General features: G+C 50.2%; 1 protein-coding gene across 1 annotated transcript; it reads right to left on the bottom strand.

Moving 5' to 3' along the window:
- Positions 1–1,185: 1,185 nt before the first annotated feature.
- Positions 1,186–14,869, bottom strand: ASB18 (ankyrin repeat and SOCS box containing 18). The gene is made up of 6 exons (XM_058840636.1): positions 14,756–14,869; positions 11,596–12,119; positions 10,513–10,780; positions 3,748–4,246; positions 2,626–2,739; positions 1,186–1,804 (listed from the first exon to the last, which is right to left on the bottom strand). The coding sequence occupies exons 2-6, from the start codon at positions 11,903–11,905 to the stop codon at positions 1,619–1,621; spliced, it is 1,377 nt and encodes a 458-aa protein (XP_058696619.1). The 5' UTR covers positions 11,906–12,119; positions 14,756–14,869; the 3' UTR covers positions 1,186–1,618.
- Positions 14,870–22,165: the final 7,296 nt, after the last annotated feature.

Below are 22,165 nucleotides of genomic sequence, written 5' to 3'. Positions count from 1 at the left end.
CCCCCTGTCCCCCCCAGCACCCACCCACAGCGCTGTCCCGCCCCCTCCCATGTGCATTCCTGCCCTCCACCCGCCCGCATTGGGGATTTTGGGGGGTTTTGGGTGGGACTCGCGCTCTCTTTCTGCTGCCGCATACGGAGGTAAAAGCCAAAATTTAATTTGGGTGGGTTCAAGGGAGCGGGATGGCTCAGCCGGGATGGATTTTCCCTGACTCCTCATCAGTTCCCACCAAAAAAAAAAACAAACAAGGAGTCAAACAGCCACAGGAGTCGCTGAGGTTTGGGATCCCCCTGAGCGGGAGGCACAAAATATTGGGAATTTGGGGCAGGATTGGCAGAGCTCTTGGTCCATGGAGGGCGAGGGAAGTCGTGGGAGCAGCAGGTGGAAGCTGGGAGAGGGGGAGAATTCTTTTTGCTCCCCATTTCCGTCTCCACAGGCAGCAGCCCTGGGAGCCAGGGCTGCAAAATCCAGCCAAACATGAAAAATGAGTTCTATATCTATATCTATATCTATATCTATATCTATATCTATATCTATATCTATATCTATATCTATATCTATAAATATAAATATAAATATAAATATAAATATCTATATATCTATATCTATATAACTATATCTATATCTATATCTCCATAAATATTTATATCTATATCTATATCTCCATAAATATTTATATCTATATCGATATCTGTATCTATCTACATCTATATCTGTATCTATATCCATAAATATCTACATCTATATCTATATCCATAAATATCTATATCCATATCCATATCTATATCTATATCTATATCTATATCTGTATCTATATATCTATATCTATATCTATATCTATATCTATATCTATATCTATATCTATATCCATAAATATCTATATCTGTATCTATATCCATAAATATCTACATCTATATCTATATCCATAAATATCTACATCTATATCTATATCCATAAATATCTATATCCATAAATATCTATATCTATATCTATATCTATATCTATCTAAACATAAATATATATACAAAATTATATCTCATATATAGATTTATATACAACATTCTTGGCGGCTCCTACTTAAAAAAAAATTTAAAAAGTGAATTTGAAATCTGTCTTTAATTTTAGATTTTTATTTTAATTTTAAATCTTTATCTTTTGAATCTAAATCTATCTTTAAGTCTATTTTAGGGTGTCTATCAATGCCACTGGACTTTGCATGCTGTTGAGGGCTTCCAAACAGGGCTTCCTCTGCTTGTGCCACTGCCAGGTGAGATTTATCCCAGGGGATTTGGGGCTCCCCTGGGCTGCTTTGAGTCACCTGCCCTCGGCACACCTGAGGAGCTTTGCAGGGATCCTCGGAAAAGAGCATTATTCCTATCAGCCACTAATCATTTTATTACTCTTTATAATCTATTGCAAGCACAATTAGAAGGAAGGAGGGGGGAAAAAAATAAAGAAAAATAAAAAAAAAGAAAATCTATCCAAATTTCCAGCCGAAAGCACATTTTAGTCCTGCTGTAAATCCCTGGACAGCAGCCATCCATCACGGACAGCGGCTCCCCTGACAGAAACGGATGCTCTGGCGCTCCATGGAAGGGCTGGAATTTGCACCTGGATCTCACAGCACGACTCCTTGGGGCTCCAGCAGCAGGAAGTCACGGAGAGCCTTGGGCACGGGCAGCAGAGGGATGAGGGAATGGCACCTGCTCCCAAAATTTGCGCGGATGGCGGAGCGGCACAAGTGCTGCAGGCAGCGGGCTGTGCCCGCCAGCCCGAGAATGGACTCGTAGAAAGGCTGGTGCTGCTGCAGAGAGAGGGGCAAGGCCAGCATCACCCACCTGGGCTGGGCCTTTTCCCCACTGCCAGAGGAGCTGGAGGGGTTTAGGGATGAAGAACTAAGGGAAGAAGCCCAGGTGGGTGAGGCGTCCGGGCACCGACACGGCTCTGCAGGGAAAGGGTGGGTGAGGAATTCTGGAATTGTCCTGTGGGGAAAGGCAGCTCCTTGTGGAGCATCCCACAGATGTAGAAGAGACCCTGCTCCTGAGGCAGGGAAACAAAGCAGGATTGGGCTGTGCAGCCTCAGCCTTCCCTGAATTTGGGGGAGGGGGGGGTGGCGGGAAATATTTTCTCCCATTCCCTAGAAAAAGCTGAAGGTTTTATTTGCGTTCCAGCCATCCCTCACAACCTGTGGGGCCCGGAGCCATCCCAAATCATCCCAGAGAGGGTTAGCTGGAAATGTTGCATGTCTGAGGAGGAGCTCTTCCCAAATAAATCGAGGGGTGTGGGCTCCTGCTGAGAAGTGCTCTGGCTCCAGGGTCACTTCCAGAGGATGAGAGAGGATTCTATGGCAGGTTGGGGCAGGGATGTGGGGTCTGAGGATGGAGGAGCTGAAGGGATGCAAACCTGGAGGGTGGTGCTGCTCTAGGGGAATATTCCTTGTTTTTTCTCCATCCAAATGAAGTCTGGGTGGGGGAAAATAAACCCCTGTTCTGTGGGGAAAATAAACCCCTGTTCTGTGGGGAAAAGAAACCCCTGTTCTGTGGGGAAAATAAAATGAACCCTTGTTCTGTGGGGAAAATCCCCTCCTTGGGTCTCAGCCAGCCCTGCCAAGCCGCGCTGCCTCACCTGGAACACCTCCTGTGGCACGGCCTCGGCCCACTCCTGGGACACTGGGATTTGGGAGTAGGAATTGAAGAGGACTTCGATGACCTCCGGCACAGCAGCGCAGGATTTCAGCACCTGTGCAGGGACGGTGTGAGGGCTCAGACAGAGGGGGTAAACATCCACCTGCTGCAGCCAGCGTTTGTCCCACCCCACCACACTGCAGGCTGGGACAGCTCCGTGTCGGGATCAGGCAGGAGTGGGGTTTGTCTGGCGCCTTTTGGAGCTCTTGCTCCATCTGTGGAGCAGTGGGAAGTCCTGCCCTGCTGAGGCACTTCTTCCTCTGGATGCAGCCCTCGCTCCTTATTTACATTTTTGGCTTGTGCCTGACAAGGCAGGATAATATTTTCATTATGGTTTGATGTAAAATCGATGGAACGCAGAGCCATGAGGCAGCTCGTGCACCAAGCCTGTCTCTGATATTTCCTGTGATGCCTTAAGTTTTAGCTTTCATATTTTTCAGATGCTGCACTGCCTACATGTGTAGTTTTGAGTTTCATATTAAGTGTTGGTGAGCTCTCTTCACAGAGCAGGTAGACAAAACAATTCCTTTTCTAGCTCAATACCAAGGAGAAGTGTTACAAGTTCCAGGCCCAAAAGTATAAACAAGGGTGGACTGAAGAGAGAAAACAAGAGGGATGGGACTTCATAACCTGAAGCAATAAATCCTGATATGCAGATGGACCAAAACTTATAAAAATGTGAGACCTCCTGACCAGTCATTGATTTTGTGACCATTTTGGGTCCATCTTGGGTGTAGCCCTGGCCAGGCACTTGGCTCAAGGTGTGTCCTTTAAGGCCTTTCAATAAATACCTGCTTTATTCTTAACTCTGTCCAGCCTCTGTTCCAGGTCACCTGCTCAAGGCATCACCTCGGCAGGGAAAAACCCCTCTGAACCACCCTGGCTCCATCCTGCCCTTCTGATCTGGGCCTTCACTTCCATCACTCCCAACCCCACAGTCCCCTCTCCCTGCCCGGACTGTGAAGCTCTCCCAAATTCTCCCACCCCACCACCTTTACATTTCCCCAAACTCCCAACCACCGCGGTGCGAGGGGATCCCCGGGCGCCGTTTTGGGGCCGGTACCTTGACGAAGGCAGGGGGCCATATCTTGTGGGAGCCGTGGTTGAGCAGCAGCTGGACAGTGAGGTGTGGACGCAGATCCCTGTGGGAGGCAGCTCCCTGCAGGGCCCAGCCCAGCGGGGACACCCCGTCGTAGTCGGCGGCGTTGGCGTCGGCCCCGCGCCGCAGCAGGAGCCGCACCAGCTCGGCGTTGGCCGCGCCGCACGCCCGGTGCAAGGGGCTCCTCCAGCTCTCGTCCCGGGCATCCACGTCGGCGCCGTGGGCATCCAGCAGCTGGAAAAGCTGCAGGGAATCGTCTCCCGTGCCCGGGGCCCGTCCACAGAGGATGCCCAGGGCCGTCTCCTCCCGCGCGTTGCGGGCGTCGACGCGCGCCCGGCGTCGCAGGTAGAGGCGGGCGTGGTCGCAGAGGCCGTGCCTGGCGGCCACGTGCAGGGCCGTGTCCCCCGTGGCCTCGCTCGGCAGCTCTACGGCGGCCCCGTGTCTCAGCAGGAGCCTGGCACACCTGCAGGAAGGGGGGATGAACCTCCAGGACGAGGCTTTAGGGGTGGTGTGGGCACACGAGGGGTGATGGGGTGGGAGGTGGTGCGGGGTGAGGTGTGAGGCTGGAGCTGGGGTTGTGGCACTCAGGGATTTTGGGAGGGAGCAGCAGAGGCTGGGCAGGGTGGTGCTGTGTCCTGGTGCCCTCCACAGTGAGGGCAATGGTGGTTTGGGCAATATCTCCCTCTGCCCCTTGACCAGCACCATTCATGGATGGTCATCCTTGGACTGTCCTTAGCCACCTTGACATCCTTGACCATCCCTGAATATCTTGACCATCCTTGAATATCTTGACCATTCTCGACCATCCTTGACCCTCCTTGACTGTCCTCAACCATTCTCGACCATCCTTGACCCTCCTTGACTGTCCTCAACCATCCTTGACCACCCTGACCATTCTTGGTTGTCCTCGACCATCCTTGACCACCTGGACTGTCCCAGACCATCCCTGACCATCCCTGACCGTTCCTGAACACTTTGACCATCCTAGGCCCACTTGCTTGGATATAAAAATGGATTTTCATTTGAGGGACCCCAACACCTGAGTTGTGCTCACTAAAGGATTGTGTTCTCATGGAATATCCCGAGCTGGGAGGGACCCATGAGGATCAAGGAGTCCAAGGGAGGAGCACCAACCTTTAACCCCACCGTGCCTCTCCAATTTTCCTCTAATCACTTTTCTTCCAGCTCAGGTGTCACTGCAGCCCTGGCTCAGGGTCTGGGCTGACACAGAAGCAGCACAGAGAAGTCCCAGCCCGATCCTTCCAGCAGCAGGGATGGGGAAGAGGAGAAACCTCAGGGAGGAAGGACAGCACCAAGACATTGCTTGTTTTTCCTGGCCCAGGGGAAGGCTAACATATGTGGGGAAAATATCAATAATAAAAAAAAAGAGAAAATATGAATAATAATAATAGTAATAATAGTAATAATAGTAATAATAGTAATAATAGTAATAATAATAATAATAATAATAATAATAATAATAATAATAATAATAATAATAATAATGTGCTTGACTTTTTGTGGGCCTGCCTCATCACTTCCCCACGGATTCGCTGTGAGGTGGGATGAGATTTTCACTGTCCTTGGCAGTGCAGAATCTACAAACACCTCCCTGGGCTGCTTTTCCCATGCATCTCAAGCCTGAGTTTGCCAGGAAAAAAAACCCCTGCAGGATCTTTTCCTGCAGCCTGAGAAGATGTAATGGTCCTAGAGGTGCCAGCCCTCACCAGAGGCATCCACCACTGTCCTGGGCTGACAGTGCTCTGCTTGGGGTGTGGTTGTGCCATTCCCAAAATCCTCAGGTCCTTACTTTCCAATTTCCTTTTTTGCTCTAGGATGCTGAATCCCCTTCTTGAGGAATGTTTTGTCTCCCTGAGGCTTTTTTGGGGTTTGCTGGCTGCTGTTGGAGGGGAACACTCAGACACTCAGTCTCTTTTATTCATCTTGTCCATCCTTGTCAGCAGAGAATTTGTAGCCCTGGCTATAATTATTCTCTTGGGATCTCTCTGGATTAGTTTAATCCTGATGTCACAGGTGGCTCTGGCACCCTAAAGTAACATATTCAGGGCAAACCAAGGGATGGTTCTGCAGGGAAGAAATGGGGAAAAAAAATATTGCTGACCTGTCTGCAAAAATGCAACAGCCTAGCCCGTGAGAAAAATCCCCTTTTGTTCTGTTTTTCTTCTTTTTTGGGGGTAGATCATGCTTAAAGCATTCCCAGGCAAGGGGGCAGCTGTGCCCAGAGACTTTGGGCACAAACATTGCCCTGGTTTGGGTGAGAGTGCCCAGGCTGAAGATTTCCACCTGCACAGGCAGCACAGAGGGATTATTCCTCAGCAAAGCCGGGAGCTGCATCCGGCCCAGCATCCTCGCCCTGCTGTGGGGTTTTTCCCCTTACAGAGAATTCAACCCTGGGAGCTCAGTTCCTCTTGATCTCCTGCTAGACATCCCAAATATTCTCCTGTGGAAATGCCATCCTTCCCAGAGGCTTCATCACTTTTTTGGTTATCAAGTTCAAAGGCTCACTTGCTGGAAGAGAGCCAAGCAGATTTATACTGAATTTTCCCCCTTGATACTCCTCCCTTGGCACAGAGGGAATGTTGGCAAGGAGTTCTGGATAAGGGATGGTCTCTTCCAGTCAATGGAAAAGGTGGGAGCCTGGGAGGGGCATTTGACTCATTTTTTGAGTATCTGGGCATCATCAAGTTTTGGGTAGATGCTCTTGTTAACCTTTAAAATGAATTCATGAATTCATGAGCTCCAAGACTTTCAGCAGCATTTCTGGCTTCCTGTATTTTCATCCACACCCTGGTTGTTGACACCAGATTAGACTACAATCCCATTAAATAAGGCCCAGTGATGGCTTGCTGCTTTACAAAGGGCTCCTCTCCAAGCTTCTGGGAATACCAAAAGAGTATTCCAAGTTCAGCTTTCTGTTTATCTTAGCAGAAATTCGGTGGCAAAACAAATAAGTTTGTTTTCCATCCAGCCTGGCATCTAATTTTGACTAATTTAACTCACTTCCAAGCCATTCCCAACCCATTTGCAGGTGGTGGGTGATGTCTCCTTGCTGTCACTTCTTAGGGTAAAGGAAATTTGGGGTGAGTGGTGCTAATGCTCACCTTCACTCTGCCCTTCCCTCCTGGATCAAATGGAATGGGTGAAAATTATTTGGGATTGACTTTTTTGTTAGTTCTTCACTCATCAGAGAGTCAGGGGAAGATGTGCCCACTGCCCTCCTTATGCCAGGATGGCTCCCACTGGCTGGGGTGGAAAATACCCAGGCTGGGAAAGTGGGATTTATTAGAAATGGGATGCGATGAACAACCAGCAGGAGGAGCAGGAGATTGGGGCAGCGGAGGCTGCAGGAAAATTCCCATCCCAAAACCCCACTCAGGCCCCAGTTTCCTTAAGGAAAAGCGTCCTGTTTGCTTTTTCCTCCCGTCCCCGGGGTTGGAATGAGGTTTATCTGTGAAAGCCCTCATTTTGTCACGTCTCAGAGAGCAGGGCCAGGCTTTGGGCTGCTTTTGGGCTCTTTATTTCTCACTCAGGACCCATTAAGGAGCTGCTCTTCCCCAGCTTCCCAAAGCAATGGCTCCAAATGCTCCGAGTGTTGTGTTTAGCAAGGCTAAACAGAGCAGAGGATGAGGTCTAGCACTAGATGATGCTAAATGCTGCCTTTTCAAATCCCTGGGCTTTTTTTTTTGCCTTGCAGTGCTTCTCATTTCCCACAGCCACGGGGGCAGAGTGTCCAGGCTGGAATAGCTGGAGGGTGCATGGGGCTGGCTCCACTGGGCCCAGATCCATCTCCCAGCCATTTGGGAGCCTTGTTTTGACCATGGTGCCTTTTTAGGCACCTTTCTTCTTGCTCAGCTCCTGTTCCCTGCTCATCCCTCCCACCCTGTCCCTGGCAGCCCTGGTGCTTGCTCCCTATCCCACTGCTCCTTGCATGGAGCCACTTGGATGCTGCCTGAGCTCCTGCATTGACTCATCCCACCTTTTATCCCCCATCCCTCAGCTCTGGGGGGCTTAGAGGAGGTGGATAACTCTGCTTCCATGCTCCCAGGGTGAAGGGAAGGCTTGGAGAAGGGAATTGCTCAGCTGAGTTGCATGGAAGCGGGGGTGACATCTTCTTGTCCCATCCCTTGGCTTCACAGAGCTCTCCTGAGCAAGGCTGGAGAAGGGAAATTCCTCTCCAGGCAGGCTCTCCCTGATCACGAGGGAAGCCTGGGATGCTCGGGGAGACCTGCAGGAGGACTCTACAGATGTTCAGCATCCCTTCCTCCCATGATGGGAGGCAGGAGCCGCGTCCTGCATCCCTGCCAGGCGCCTTCCCACCGCCCCACGCCTGCTCGCCCCTCCCTGCCACCGCCGAGGCTCTTCCTCTCCCCCTCAATTATTTTTATTTTATTTTTTTTCGGGGTGCCAATAAAGGCAGGCTCCTTTAATCATCCCCAGCTTTAAGAGGGAAAAGGGAGAGCGCCAGGGAGAGAGTGCAGTGAATTTAGAGACTCATCTTACCCCACCATGTTAATTATCTCGGCTGTAAAAAAGAGGTCAAGGAGAGGAACTCTACTAAATAGGCCGACGTTGGCATGAACAGCTCCTAAAGTGAAGAAGGTAAGACTGAACTTTACTGGAACTTTTTTTTTTCCACCTCTTCAAAAAGCTCCTAGATTAAAGCTCTGATATCCTTTTTGTTGAAATCTCATGGATTCTGAAGCTCAAATGGCTGGAAGGAAGCCCAGATAATTTTTTTTTATCCCAGTCACTGAGAGGCTCAAAGGTTTTAAGTCCTGCCCCCATGGTGAATTGCCGAGTATATGGGAATACAGAAGAACCTGGCACATAGGTGTTCTGGCCATTGTTATCGAGAGGGAGAAAAATAAAATAGCTCTCTATGTAGGTCAATGACCTGCTCTTTGTTGTCACTAAAAAATTAAGGATGACCTAAAATCTACTACTCAACGAAAAAAATAATAAAATAAAAAAAAAGGAGGCGAGGTAAAGTAGTCTCCCCCTAATCAAAGAGGAAATGTTTGTGTTACCCAAAGCTTGACCTCCTCAGTCTCTAACTTTAGCAAAGTCTTTGCGATTGAAAAAGCAGTGGTCGAAACCTCAAACCCTGTCTGAAATGTCTATTAATTTTTGATCTTTCAAGGGAGTTGGCTTAGTTATTGTAGAAGCCCCCGTAGCGCCGGGAGCCGTAGTTAAGGGGCTCTCAGCATTTCCATTATAAAGCCCCAATATTCCAGGGCTTACAACTCAGCTGTTGCCACGTTGGGGCTGTCTGATCCCCTTGGTGGCTGTGCTGGCTCACCTGCCGTCCCCCTCTGCCTTCCAAGGGAATGGAACATGCAAATCAGTGGGAACAGCTCCGGTTTTTAATAGATACATACAAAAAATCCTAATTTTTTCCAAGCTTGGAAGCAAAACTGGGCCACCTGGACCTTTGTGGTCCAGGAGATCCTCTGCATGCCCTGGGCTGGTTTGGTCTCCCCACCTCTTCAGGGGGAGAAGCCTAAAATCAGGGAAGCACTGGGGGTTTAGGATGGGGCTGGAGGATGAAGTTTAAGGTGTAAAGGGAGCTCAGGTGAAGGAATTAAAGCCGCTCTTGTTAATCATAGAGTTGCTTGTAGCATCCTTCCTTTCCCATCCTGCTCCTTCCAGCCCTCATGGCACCAAGGATGCATTGGACTCATCCCTAGATTTTTGGCTGAACCAGCTGATTAATGTTTGATTTCTGGACATCTTGCAGAGACTCTTATTTATGAAATGGGATCAAGTCTTTCCTTCTCTGGCTGCTTCCCTTCTCCAGAACTCTCTCCCTGTGTCTGGTCCATGATATAACCTTGCTTTCACCACCTACTTCCAGTTAATCTTGCCTGCCTGGATTGAAGCCAGGCTGGCTTTTCAGGGAAGCTGGGAGGTGATGGAATTCACTACGGCCCTAAGCAGTTTTATCAGGATAATTTCAAGTGGCTGAGCTCTTCATAAAAAAACAAAAAAAGAGAAAATATCTTGATCTGTGTGTCTAACAATCCAGGCACCTAAAGTCCTATGGAAACATATTTTTCTGTGTTTTCCCAGGCATTTTTTGTGCTCATCTGTGTGATGGTGATCCAGAGGGAGATGTGGATGCACATGGATGAGCCCCAGCCCTGACTATGAACTGAGGTGAATCCATACATGGCTTGCGTCGGGTGAGGGTGTGGGAGCATTGCTGCACATCCCATAAACACATCCTGAGCATCTCCTGGGGGAAATATGCTGGATCTGGGATGCAGATTTTAGGAGAAATAGTCAGGAAAGAGGAGGAAGAAAAAACAGAGGCTGGGTTCATCCTGCCCATGGGAAGAAGACTTAGGATGTGCAATGTGCCTGGCACTAAAATGTCCTTTTTTTTTTTTTTTTTTTTTTTGTCTCTGCTGTGGCAGCTGGGAGGTGTGGGAGCGTGTGGGAAGCCTTGCCATGGATCATGGCATCTTTTTCGCTTCCCACAGGCAAAACTCCTGGGCTCTTCCCACAGGGGATGCACAGTGAGGGTATCACGGAATCCCAGAGCGCTTTGGGTTGGGAGGAACCTCAAAGCCCATCTCCTCCCACCCCCTACCGTGGGCAGGGACACCTCCCACTATCCCAAGGTTGCTCCAAACCCCATCCAACCCGACCCTGGGCACTTCCAGGGGCAGCCCAGCAGTGGGATGCTGATGGGGCTCCTCTCCTCACCGCAGGGAGCCCCGGCTGGTGCAGAGGTGCAGCGGGGCCGTGCCCTCATCGCTCCGCAGGTTGGGGTCGGCCCTGTACTCCAGCAGCAGCTCCAGGCAGTGGCTGTGTCCCCCCTGGCAGGCCTCGTGCAGGGGTCCCTGTCCCCCCGGGGCCAGGTTGGGGTCAGCCCCGTGGCGCAGGAGGTGGCGCAGGCAGTCGGGGTGCCCGTGGCGGGCGGCGAGGCACAGCGGGGTGCTCAGCTCCCGCTTCTCCTCCAGCGCCCACAGCCCTGCGGGACACGGCAACGGGATCAGCCCCTGGATTGCCACCCCCTGCCCACCAGCCCAGTGGCTGAACCAGCTCCAGACACTGCTTTTCCCATCTTCTCTCTGGTGGCTTTAGGTGGGCCGCAGTTGGCAAGAGGGGAAACGAAACTCCCTCGGTGTGTGCTCGTCCAGGAGCAGGATTTCGTGTGGAATCAGGAGGGCGAGCCAATGCCCCGCTGGCCACCAGTCCTGTGGGCAAGTGGGTGGCAGGAGCCAAAAGGCAGCTCATGAACTCCTCAGGAAAGGAAAAGCTGTCTTTGCTGGGAGTGAAGGCACCCAAGCCAGGTGGGAGCGTGTTGGGTGGGTGATGGAAGGCTGGGCTTGGAATGTGCTGGGCTTGGGATCAGCCAGACCGAGGAATTGCGTTTCCCAGCAGCTCCAGGACCTCCTGGACCATCTCCTGGGCATAGTGCTCCATGAGCACCTGGGACCATGGGGAGCATCACCTCAGGAGGTACCACCATCCTGAGGGGCATCTTTTCCCTCCCAGACAGGAGGACCATGAGGAATTTGGGCTGTGAGCCCTCCTGAAAATATTCCCAAGCTACAGAATCCCAGCCTGAAGAAATCATGTGGATGCACAGATTTTACACCTCCACTGGGTTAGTACATGCAGAAAAGAGTATTAAAAGTGATGAATATTAATGGCCAGAACTATGGACTAACCAGACACCTTGGGAACACTTAAGGCACCTAAATGCACTTCACCTCTCCTGTTTAGGGTTAGTAGATACCCATTTATTTCATTTTCCTGGCCTGGCCTTTAAAGGAAAAGTACCTGAGAGTCCATAAGAGGCTTGGCTTTTCACCTGCCACTCCAGCTCGTTTTTACTGATCTCAAAGACCAGGTTGACATCGAGGTGGTATTGCTCAGTCAGGACCTGGAGGCTCCTCAGGTCTCCCGTGACCAGGGCTGTGTAAAACCTGGAGATGGGAGCACGAGGTGCTAAGGGATGCTCCGGGTCCAATTTGGAGGAAATCCTCAGCTTTCCCGTCACAGCTCCCGGTGACTCGCTCATTCCAGTGCTTCCTGGTGTGCAGGTCCTGGCTGGGGGGACAGCCAGGCTTTTATAGTTCATTGTTTCCATCCTCTTGGCTCATTGTCTAATTATAATCCAGTACAGGCTCTATTGTGGAGTACTTATAATTCCAGAGGGGTTGGAGCACGATGGGCATGGAGGTACAATGAGGGTCAGGCGGTCACCAGGCTGTGCTGCAGCAGCACCTCTTGGATTAAATTGCTGGATTATTTGGAGGCTCCAATTTGGGACAGGCGTGTTTAGGCTGGGAGGAAAACGGGGCCTAGTGTTTAGGAAATTTAAAAAAAAAGAAAAAAAAGCAGAAAGAAATTTAGTCAGCTGCTGTTGTTGTCCATTCCCAATAACCTTATTTGTGTCCTCTGAGCTCTGGGAGGTTTTCCTCTGTTTTCTTTTTTTTATGAAGGTGCTCCTATGAGATTCCAGTCTTGTGGCTGCTCTCTGGAAAAATCTGGGCTCTGTGTTACTGGCCCAGCCTGGAATGTTGGGATGTCCCTGCACAGAGCAGCGAGGTCCAAGTCCTTCTGGGGCTTTGGCAGGGGAAGCTGCTCTCCCTGACAGTGCCTTGTATAGGAGAGAGAAAGCACCCAGACACTGCTGCCATTGGATGCCAGCAGAGCTCTCCCTGTTCCCACTTCCCTCAGGCGCCTTTCCTCAAGGTCACCGGAGAAATCCATGGTGGGGACGAGAATAGAGATTGGCACCTCGTGACTTAGAGGCTCTGGGTGACAAAGCCTCCCCTTCCCATCCACCTCCTGGGGGAATAAACCTGGTCAAAGCAGATTTTGGGATGTTAAACCAGAGCTGGGACGCTGCGTGGTTCCTGCTGGTGTGGAGTCAACCTGAGGCTGGGAGAAAATTTTGGGACCTTCCTGGGGATCCTGAGCATCCCTGGGCTATGCTGCCAGAGCCACCAGAGGTTCCTCTGTGTGTGTCCTCAGCATGGCTGTGGTGACATTCACCTGCAGACCATGGGAAGGGCATGGAGCCCCAAAAACTCCAGGCTGTGTCCATGCAGGATGGGGTTTGCTGAGCTAAGGGGCTCTTGGTGAAGGACCACCCTTAAGGTCCCTATCCATGGCAAGCAGCATTGGGAGTTAATTCAAGGCCATCCTAGGTGGTCTTCCCTGTTTTCTCCTTCTTTTCCCCTTTGTCTCAGGGCTGGCATTCCCACCTGGCTGTCCACAACCTCTCCGTTGGTTTGGAGCCTCCAAACCCCCTCGTTTTTCTCTCTGCTTGTTCACTTGTTGCTGTTCTGCTCCACCCAGCCCTTCTGTGCCCATTTTCCCCTCTGGTACTAACAGAACCACCTCCTCCAAGCACTGCTCTGGTATGAAAAACACCCTCATTATCCCCTGGAGTCCTTCAGCCAGCACAGGAGAAGGTTTGGAGATCCAGGGAGCGGCACAGACAGGGATCATTTACTTCAGGAACTTGTCCTGGGTCACGTTCCTGGAGCCCTGGCTTGCTTTTCCTCTCCTCCCATTAGCAACCCTGTAATATTTTTGTGGTGACGTGGAGGAATCCTGCCTTCACATGTCCTTGCTCACGCCAAAGGGATCACCTTCCCCAGGCAGGGATTACCTCCCAGGGTAAATTTAGCAGGGAGTCCAGACCTTCTGGGTCAGAGCTGGGCTGATTTTGTTAGTAGGGGGGTGTGTGTCTGGCACTGAATTGCCCTTGAGATATGACCCTTCTCAATCAGCACCTATTTGCATATAAACACTCGAGGATTAACTCATGGCTGAGGAAGGAGGTTAAGAATAGCCTGGGACAGTGAGAGTAGAGAGAAAAGGTCCCCTTGGCACACAAAACCCCGGAGTCTGAGCTCCTGCCAGCCAAGTCAAGTGCTGTTTCCACCCAGGAGTGGAGAGTGATGTCGGGATGAAGTGATGTGGATTTAAGGGGAATGTGGCTGCACAGGCAGGTGGGATTTACTGCAGAGAGGAGCCAGGACAACTGTGAAACATCCTGAGGCTGGCCAGGAGCAGGGGGAGAACCCCCTGGTGGGGTTTAGAAGGAAAATGAGGGTGTTTCAACTGCTTGTAAAGCACTTGTTGCCTTCAGGCAGCAAGTTTGGGTGGTGGAGGAAACTCCACAAGCCTCTCCTCTACCACTGCTGTGCTGCAGGGCCTTGGGCACATCACATATCATCACAGCCTTGTGATCCCTTAGGATCTGAGGGATCCTGCAAAAATTAAACCTGGGATCATCCCACTGTGTCCTTACTTCAGCAGGGATGCCCCTGCAGAGACCAGAGCCCCAAAAAGAGGTGAGAGTGAGCACTTGTAGCCTCGCCCTCATCAATCTCCAACGTGAGGGGAGCATCTTCACCTTCTCCCGGCACCCGACTGTTTGCAGAGCACACCTCATTGAACAAAACATTAAGCATTTCCCTTCCTCAGATCAAGTGTGTCTATTAATAACAGCTTAAATTGCCTGCTCCAGCTTCCCATTACCGGGAAAACTCACTCCTGGCACAGGAAGGAGCACAACATGCAGCAGCAAAAAGGTTTAGAGAGAGCTCGTCCCCCAAGTTCAGCTGCCACATAACTCAGTCCTCACTCTGGGGAGATCTCAGCCCTCCTGGTTCCAAAAACCCGCCAGGCTCTGTTAAAACATCCAGATGTGCAGAGCTCCTGGCACCACCACCCTGATTTACAGCTGCCCTCTGGCAGCAGGGAACAGCATTATTATCATTATTATTTTTCCAGGGAAATTTCCAGTGCGGTGCAGGAGCCTGCAGCACTGCCTCCTCCAGAGTGGCTGATTTAAACCCCTCCTAGCCCCCCCAAAATAACTCAAACAGGGTCCCTGTGATGGCAGTGGGACTGAGGGGTGGGCAGGTGGGGTGGCAATGCCACCGGGCTATAGGACAAGCCACCACTGCCCCAAACCTACCTTGCAGCGATGTGAGGGCGGCTCTCCTGGGTGGTGGTCACTCATCCCCCCTGGATCACTCTCTCTGTCCAGGCAAAGTGAGGAGTGAGGTTCAGTGCCTCTCTGGGAGCCAGGTGCCACCCTGCAAAGAGCCCCACCCGTCCCCACATTTATATTTGCAGCTCTCCATGTGACAGCACTGCCCAGTTACGTGGCTGGGTCGGGCTGTGGGATGAGCCCCTGCCAACACACATGTCCCTGTGCCTGGGGAGGGGGTCATGCCTTTAACCCCCCCCCAAAAAATACTTTGGCAGATGTTGCTGCTGCTGCTCAGCCTTCTTTAAAAGCTGTGAAATATAAACTCGTCCTGAGGCTGCATTGATTTTGTCCAGGTTTTATTGGAAATTAGATGATATTTAAGCATTTCCCTTTAACAGCTCTATATAATATGGAAAGGTCCTGTGCTACTGTTAGTTTATAGTGGCCCATCTTTGTCAGATGTAAATAATTCAATAAACCCCTCCCCAAACTCTTTCCAGTTATACCAGCACTATTTTCCTTTTTTCCCCCTCTTTTCCCATCAATTATAGGAATAATACTAAAAAAAAAAAAGCTCTCAGCTTAAGTAAAAATTCAAGGGTTCCCTTCTCCCCACCTCTCTGCTGAAGAGCTGCAGCTGTGTTAATTATCCTCTGGGAATTCAGTCCTAGGGCACATCCTCTTTTAAAGGTGGGGCCCTCCCAGTTATTTAACCCCTGAGTTATGTGTGCAGGGAATGTCCCCCTGTGTGCCAGGCTGGAAAACCAGCTTGGGCTGACTCTCCATCACATGTCTCCTCTACAGGGATTAGAGGCTCCTTGTAGGGTCTGTAATGTGGGATTTCCTCCTGGGATGGGATACACACCAATCTTTGATTTGCTCTGTGTCACACCACCACTCACAGACTGCCACCTGAAAAGCGTTTTATAAAGGATTATAAGGTGAGGACCCAGCCCTGGGCATTTCAGGACTCAGATCCCAGTCCTTTTCCCCTGACTTGTGGAATCTGAAGCAGATTCACCCCATTCCCTAGCTGGAATTCCAGCACTGTCATTGCTATGGGAGATGGAAACAGGAGCTGTATGGCCACCAGGAGCTCCAACAAGTGACTTGGTTTCATGTCAAACCCAGTTATTTTGCTCCTATTAGCTTTTGACACCTGAAAGTGCCAGGTAGTTGTGGAAGTTATTTATGGATTGGAGGATGTGCTTCCCGAACACACCCTACCTAAAAAGTTGTAGAGGTAATTGCTTGCCCTCTGGGATGCAGAAGAACAAACCCAGCTCTCCCTTGCTGCCCACACCCATTTCTGGAGGATTGATTTATCCTTTTCCACTGGGCACATCAGAGCTCGGCCTGTCAGTGTTAATTAGCGGGGCCTTGGCCCGGTTCATCACGGCCTCCCCCTCCCCTCAGAGCAGCTGCCCTTGCAGGAGGAACCCACCTGGTTTGTGCTCTGCCTCCTCTTCCCATCACCCGTGGGGTAAGGGCTAAAAATTACAGGTTGTTGTGAGGTGGGAAGAGCAGCTGGCTCCGGCCAGGCCCCGCACATTGTCCCCGACACGGCGGAGCGGGGCCCGGGCCTCCGGGGCGCCCCTGAGGGGAGAAAGGCGGCGGCAGCGGCGGGGCAGCGGCTGCCCGGGACTGCGAGATCTGAGGCAGCAAGGCTGGCTTTGTAAATATAAAATGGAACGGTGGCTCAGGGCAGGAGCCTGCCTTCGGGTGCTGGGTGGGTCACTGTGAGGATAGGGCAGGTTTTGGGACCGGGTGTAACCACACCAGCCCACCCTGAGGGGAGAGGAGGGGCTGCTCCCCTCGGGGGGATGTGGGGGGCACCACAACAGGTTCCCACCGGGCTTGGAAACCCCCAAATTACACCAAACCCCCACATTTCAGGCGAGCCTGATGCCTTTTAGCATTTCTCTCTGCCCAGCACCCCCTCCCCCCCCGAGAAGCTTTTTGGGAGCAGAGTGGTGGCGTTTGGGATGGAGTTGTGTGAGTAATTAGAGTAATTATGCGAGTAACTTCCCAAACTTTGTGCTGAGTGGTGCTAAGGGCTCGTTTGCATGATTCCCATCTCCTGCTCATCTCCCAGCCCTTTCCCTGCTCCAGTTATTCCTGAAGGGAGGACAGGATTGCACCCAGGCCTTAACCTCTGCTCAAACTTTCACTGGGGCTTAGAGCCCGCCATGCCCAGTCCAGTCTTAATAGCTGATCACTTCCCTTGCTGTCCAAATAGTATTTCTTGGTTTTGTTCCTCATTTCACCCCATTCTTTTTCCCCTCCTTTTTTATTTTTTTTTTAAATTTTAATTTTATTTCTTTTTTAGATTCCCGGAGTTTGAACTCGAGTTATTTTTACTCAGAAAGCCAAAATCCCCCTTTGCTGGTGGGCAGGCACGGTAGCTTCTCTTCACTCCACAGAATCCCACAAATAATTCTGTGTCCTTGCCATGCTGTGAGGGCCAGCAAGTGATTTGGCTTTCCCATTTGCACGTGTCCCACTGAGCGGATAAAAGCCTTGGATGCAGAATTCCTTGGTTTTTGTTGGTTTTCTGGTGGCCAGAGCAGCACTGGAAATCCTTTTCCTTCCTGCCAGCCACAGAGCAGCTCTATCCATGCAGAAGCTGTGGCCCTTCCAGAACATGAAGGTGAGTTCCTTGAGTTTGTTTTTCCACATTGCTGGCACCTGGCTCTCTTCTCCACTCTCTTTGGTGCCTGTTGCTTGTTTTGTGCTCTGGTGCTGCCGTGGATCCCTTCACCCCTTCCCATGTTTCCATTAATCCTGGGTGCCAATCCCAGTTGGGAAAATGCAGCAGGGTAAAACCTAAAGTGAGGAAGCTGGAAAAGGAAATGCTGCTCTGGAGGTGCCCTCCTGGGAAGGGAACAGCTTTATTTTGGGCTTCTCTCTCCCTTTGCTTCTGCCTGCATTTAATGATGCTTTTCTTGCTAATTTGAGCAACTTAAAACATCAAGACTTGTAACAAGAGGCGGGTCTGAGCTGTGGGATGCTGAGTGGTTTTGTTTGGAGAGGAAATTAGGGATGTGATAAGTAAATTTCCAGAGGACTGGGAAAAGTTGGAAAGCATGCGGCATTGACATTTCCATCCTTTGGTTTTAGGGCAGGTGGGTGCAGAGCCTGGCAGTGCCCTGTCCCAAAGTTGGCACCTGGTTTGGGGGGTTTGGGGTGAGATGTGGTTCTCTCTGTCCTGGCACATCCCCCGGGGTTTTCCCTGCTGTGCCAAGAAAAGGGATTTCAGCCCAGGGCTGTAACAGCCCCACAGGCACTGCCCAAACCCTAACAAGAGCCCCGAATGATTTGGGGATTTTATGCAGCTTGTTATCTTAGGTGTAGGTTTTTTTATTTTATTTTTTATTTGAAATCCCAGCACGAAATAATCCTCTTTTTCTGGTCGGAATAGAAATGGCTTGATGCCACGAGGCAAAAAAAAAAAAAATAAAAGGCAGCTCTACCCAGTGCTGTGCTGATTTGCAAGGCTAGTGAGAGACTACAGAAGGCGTTTTCAAATAGACTCCGATATTTTCAGTGCTTGAAGAGGGCCCGACTACATGACACCTTTTTTGAAGCCCTGATTTACAATGGCCCCAGGCTGAGTGCATTATAATTTGCTGCCAGAAGTTCCAAAGTCGCAGTACTTTCAATAATGAGGAGAGAAACCCTAATACGAGAAGACTTTTTCCCTTTTCCTTTTTTATTTTTTATTTTTTTTTTTGGCATTGTGTTTAATGAAAAGCTAAAAATGTGCTAATTTGTGAGTCCTGTTGTGGTAGTGGCATCGGAGGCTTTTGAAATGCGTTACTGACTTGGGGAGTATTAAGGAAAAATGACATTTTGCTACTAGCAGAAAAGTCAATTATAATGTTTCCACACTTTAGAAAATTGCTGATGCAGGATGGGAGTTAATAGAACAGTCAGCTTCACTTTGTGTTACCGGATTTGGGGGGTTTTGCTGAGAAACGTCGGCTTGTGTTTTAATTCTGATGGCAACTTCAAAAACGGACTGCCACAGGTGCTGTGCGCTTGGGACTCGTCTCAGGGAGGGTGTGGTGTATTCCCTGAGGTTGTTCCCACCTGGAGCTGGTCCCCGTGCCTGCCTGGCGTGCTGCAGACTGCACAGGAGCAGGGAAAATGAGCATTGATAAAGATTTAGCGTTTTGCAGTCACTTTGATCCCTCCCTGGTGGTGCAGGAGCACTGAGCCTGCTGCACTCTGCAGAAGAGCTCTGCTCACTTAGTTAAAAACATTTAAAGCCTGGAACAGGAGGAAAGAGCTGTCCTTCCCCACCGTGCTCTCGATGAAGTTCCCCCCCTCCATCTCCTGGAGAAGAAAACAGCAGAAAACTTTCTGTGAGCTCTTGGGGAAAGGAGGGTGGGAGCTCTGGGGGACTCACAGTGGTTGCCAGAGAGTTTTCGTGCTGCTGGTAAAAACGCCAGTGCTGGAGCAGTCGGTTTTCAGGCAGGCAGGGGCAATCCCAGTAGTCCCAGTTTCTGGATTGGTACAGGTGAGGAGGCAGAACAGCTCACACTCATCGATTTCCCACTCCATGCCACGGGCAGGGACACCTTCCACTATCCCAGGGTGCTCCAAGCCCCATCCAACCTGGCCTGCAACACTTCCAGGGGTCCAGGGAGAGCCACAGCTTCTCTGGGAACTCCAGAGTATCCATGGGATACTTCCCAGTATCCCATCTATCCCTATCCTCTGGCTGTGGGAAGCCGTTCCCTCTGTCCCATTCCCAAGCATGGCCTTGGGTGCTGTGTTTAAAACACGTTAAAACCCGCAGGGCAGGGAAATGCCAAGGGTTTATTCCTTCTGCTCCCCCTTCCAGGTGTTCCAAAGAGGGGTTCCTGCTTGGTGTGGTTTAAACTGGAGGATGGGGGAGTGAGAACGAAGACTTTTACAAAAGTCATGTCATATGTGGTTCTCATGGGTTTGCAGGAAGCAATTAAGCCAATTAATTTATTGGTAAATTATCTGATGATGAAGTACAAAATAACTGCAATGAAACGCTGACATTCACATTAATACCAAATTAGTTACTGTATTATGACTGTTCTTACAATGAATGCCCAGTAATTTAATAGTAATGGGACATTTAAATAATTTAGTTGATAATTCTCTAGATCACTTACATATATAAATGAGCATGACAGCTTCTTCTCTCAACTTTGCTGCTGCTGGATTGCCTGCCACCTCCAGAGCAGGAGGCAGAGCTGTGGCCCCTGTCTTTGCTGTCCCTCAAAACTCACCTTTGGCTGGCTGGAGGAGGCAGGATTTTCCTCCTCCATCAGACTGTGGGAATGCTGTGGCTGGAAAGCCGAGTGCAGCTGTGCTGGGCTTAACAAAGCCATAACCTTCTTTCCTCTTTCCATGGAAGATCTCTGGGTGGAGGTGTTGGAGGAGCATTTCTAGAGGTGTTCCTGTGAGAGCCTCCCAGCAGGAAGGATGTTGGAGATCCAGCCAGGGCCACTTCCTTGAATAATTCAGCCACTGACACTGAAATTACTCCGTGTGTTGTCTCTGCTTGATGCAGCTGCTTCATTCATTTTTCAAACAGCTGCACTCTCTTTAATAATAATAATAATTATAAACGGCATTAAAATTACTCCTCATTCTGTCCCCACAAGAAGCTGAGGAGAGCAAGGGCTCGGCAGCAAACCAAGGGCAGAGGTTTTCTCCTTTATGGGGTGGTTTGGGTTGAAGGGACCCTAAATCTCCCCAGTTCCACCCTGTGCCATGGGCAGGGACACCTTCCAGTGTCCCACATTGCTCCCAGCCCTGTCCAACCTGGCCTGGGATGCTCCACCACTGCTTTGTCACCTCCTGCACCCATTGAGATGTTTGTAGCTAAACCAGCTGTGGCTTCTAGAGCCTCACAGAAAGAAATAAATGGAAGTAGCCCCCAGTGCAAGCTACACCTAAAGGATAAATTCCCTGGTGTTTTTTTCCCCTGTGAACTGGTGAATACTAGGGAAAACCTGCAGGTTTGTGGAAGTTCAGCATCCCCCCTGCACGGGGTCGGCATTGTGCCCTGGAGATGGATGTTGCCAGTCAGCTGCTCTTACTTTGCTATTGAGATTGCAGTGAAGCTGCTGAAATATGAGTTAATGGGCTTGCTTACATCCTCCCGAAATGTGGTCCTTTCATCACATCACGCCGTGCTGTCAAACCTGGTGTGGAGAGGAGGGTTCCGCTGTCAGCAAGATTGAGGGCAGAATTATCCAAATTAGTTTCCTTGTGGATGAGAGCAGAGATGAGGGGTTTTTAGACACAAACCCTGTCACCTCTTTGGAGAGCCTGTCTTTTCTCCCCTAGGATGAAGTTAGAAGTACCTTATTTGATAAAACTGGGGTGTGCTGCTGAGTCTGGGGAGCCTGCTCCAGAGAAAAAGGGATGGAAAGGTAACATTTGTAGCAATGGATTGAACCCAGGGGCTGGCAGCTCATGGGGTCTCTCGTGTGGGTCATGTGGAGGAGATTCCAGCAGCTGGATTACTGCTGGGGGAAGGGCTGGTGTCCATCAGTAATGTCCTGAGGGGTTGCACAGGGGAGATGTAACAAGAATTTCCTCTCTTACTTCTTGGATCTCTTTGGCAGGGCTGGAGGTGCAGCCATGAGGTTGGAAAGGTGAAATTATGGGGAGCCCTGTACCAGGCAGTAAAACATAGCTAGAAAGGACCACAAAAATCCCAGATTGGGGTGGCTCTAGCCTATGTGCTGGGATAGCCTACAGGGAGAAAATTCCCTTTATTAACCAGACCCATCCCATTCCTTCCACTGTGCACAGCGCTACAGTTGCTTGAATAATTTTCTGTGGAATCTTCCCAGGTCTTTTTTCTCAGGCATTCCTGTTGCCATTTGATTTCCTCTTAGGAGCAGGAGTGGCACAATACCATCCCCTTCCCAGGGAATACAGACACAGAGAGGTTCCTCAACTCCCTGGGGATGGTGGGCCATGTATTTCCAGTTACCTGTTGTCAAGTCCACACAGGAATTCTGTGATCAGAGGGGAAAACAGGTGTTTGTGGCTCTTATTTATACAAGACCTTGGTGAATATGATCCTGTTCCTGACATGAAGGTGGTGCTGGCTCCATCAGTGTAGGATGGCCCAAAGCTTTACAGTGTTCTAAGCACTCCTTATAAATCCTTTGCCCTCAAAATTGCTGATTTGTAAATAAACAAGGTGCATTAAGCAACAAACACATTGCTGTTTGTGCAGGCAAGCTAATTAGGCATTATTTTCTACATCAAAGCAGATTAAAAACAGATTTTGGTGGACATCCACTTGAATTAGCACATAGCTGCTTTGCTTTTTTCTGCTGACACCCACATGTATGAATTTGTCCATGCTAAGGCCTCAAAAGGTGCAAG

The sequence above is a fragment of the Poecile atricapillus genome, chromosome 5, assembly GCF_030490865.1.
Source record: "Poecile atricapillus isolate bPoeAtr1 chromosome 5, bPoeAtr1.hap1, whole genome shotgun sequence".
Taxonomy (NCBI): domain Eukaryota; kingdom Metazoa; phylum Chordata; class Aves; order Passeriformes; family Paridae; genus Poecile; species Poecile atricapillus.
Note: the sequence above shows the minus strand (reverse complement) of the source record. Positions and strands in the feature narration are given on the sequence as shown.

Bases quoted from the DNA above. Each gene is read 5' to 3' on its own strand.
- ASB18 (XM_058840636.1), bottom strand. From the start codon at position 11,905: ATGGAAACAATGAACTATAAAAGCCTGGCTGTCCCCCCAGCCAGGACC. The intron at 10,781-11,595 runs GTACTTTTCCTT...CGTGTCCCGCAG, and splicing joins AGCCTCTTATGGACTCTCAG to GGCTGTGGGCGCTGGAGGAG. The intron at 2,740-3,747 runs GTACCGGCCCCA...GTCCCTGCACAG, and splicing joins GGCCCCCTGCCTTCGTCAAG to GTGCTGAAATCCTGCGCTGC.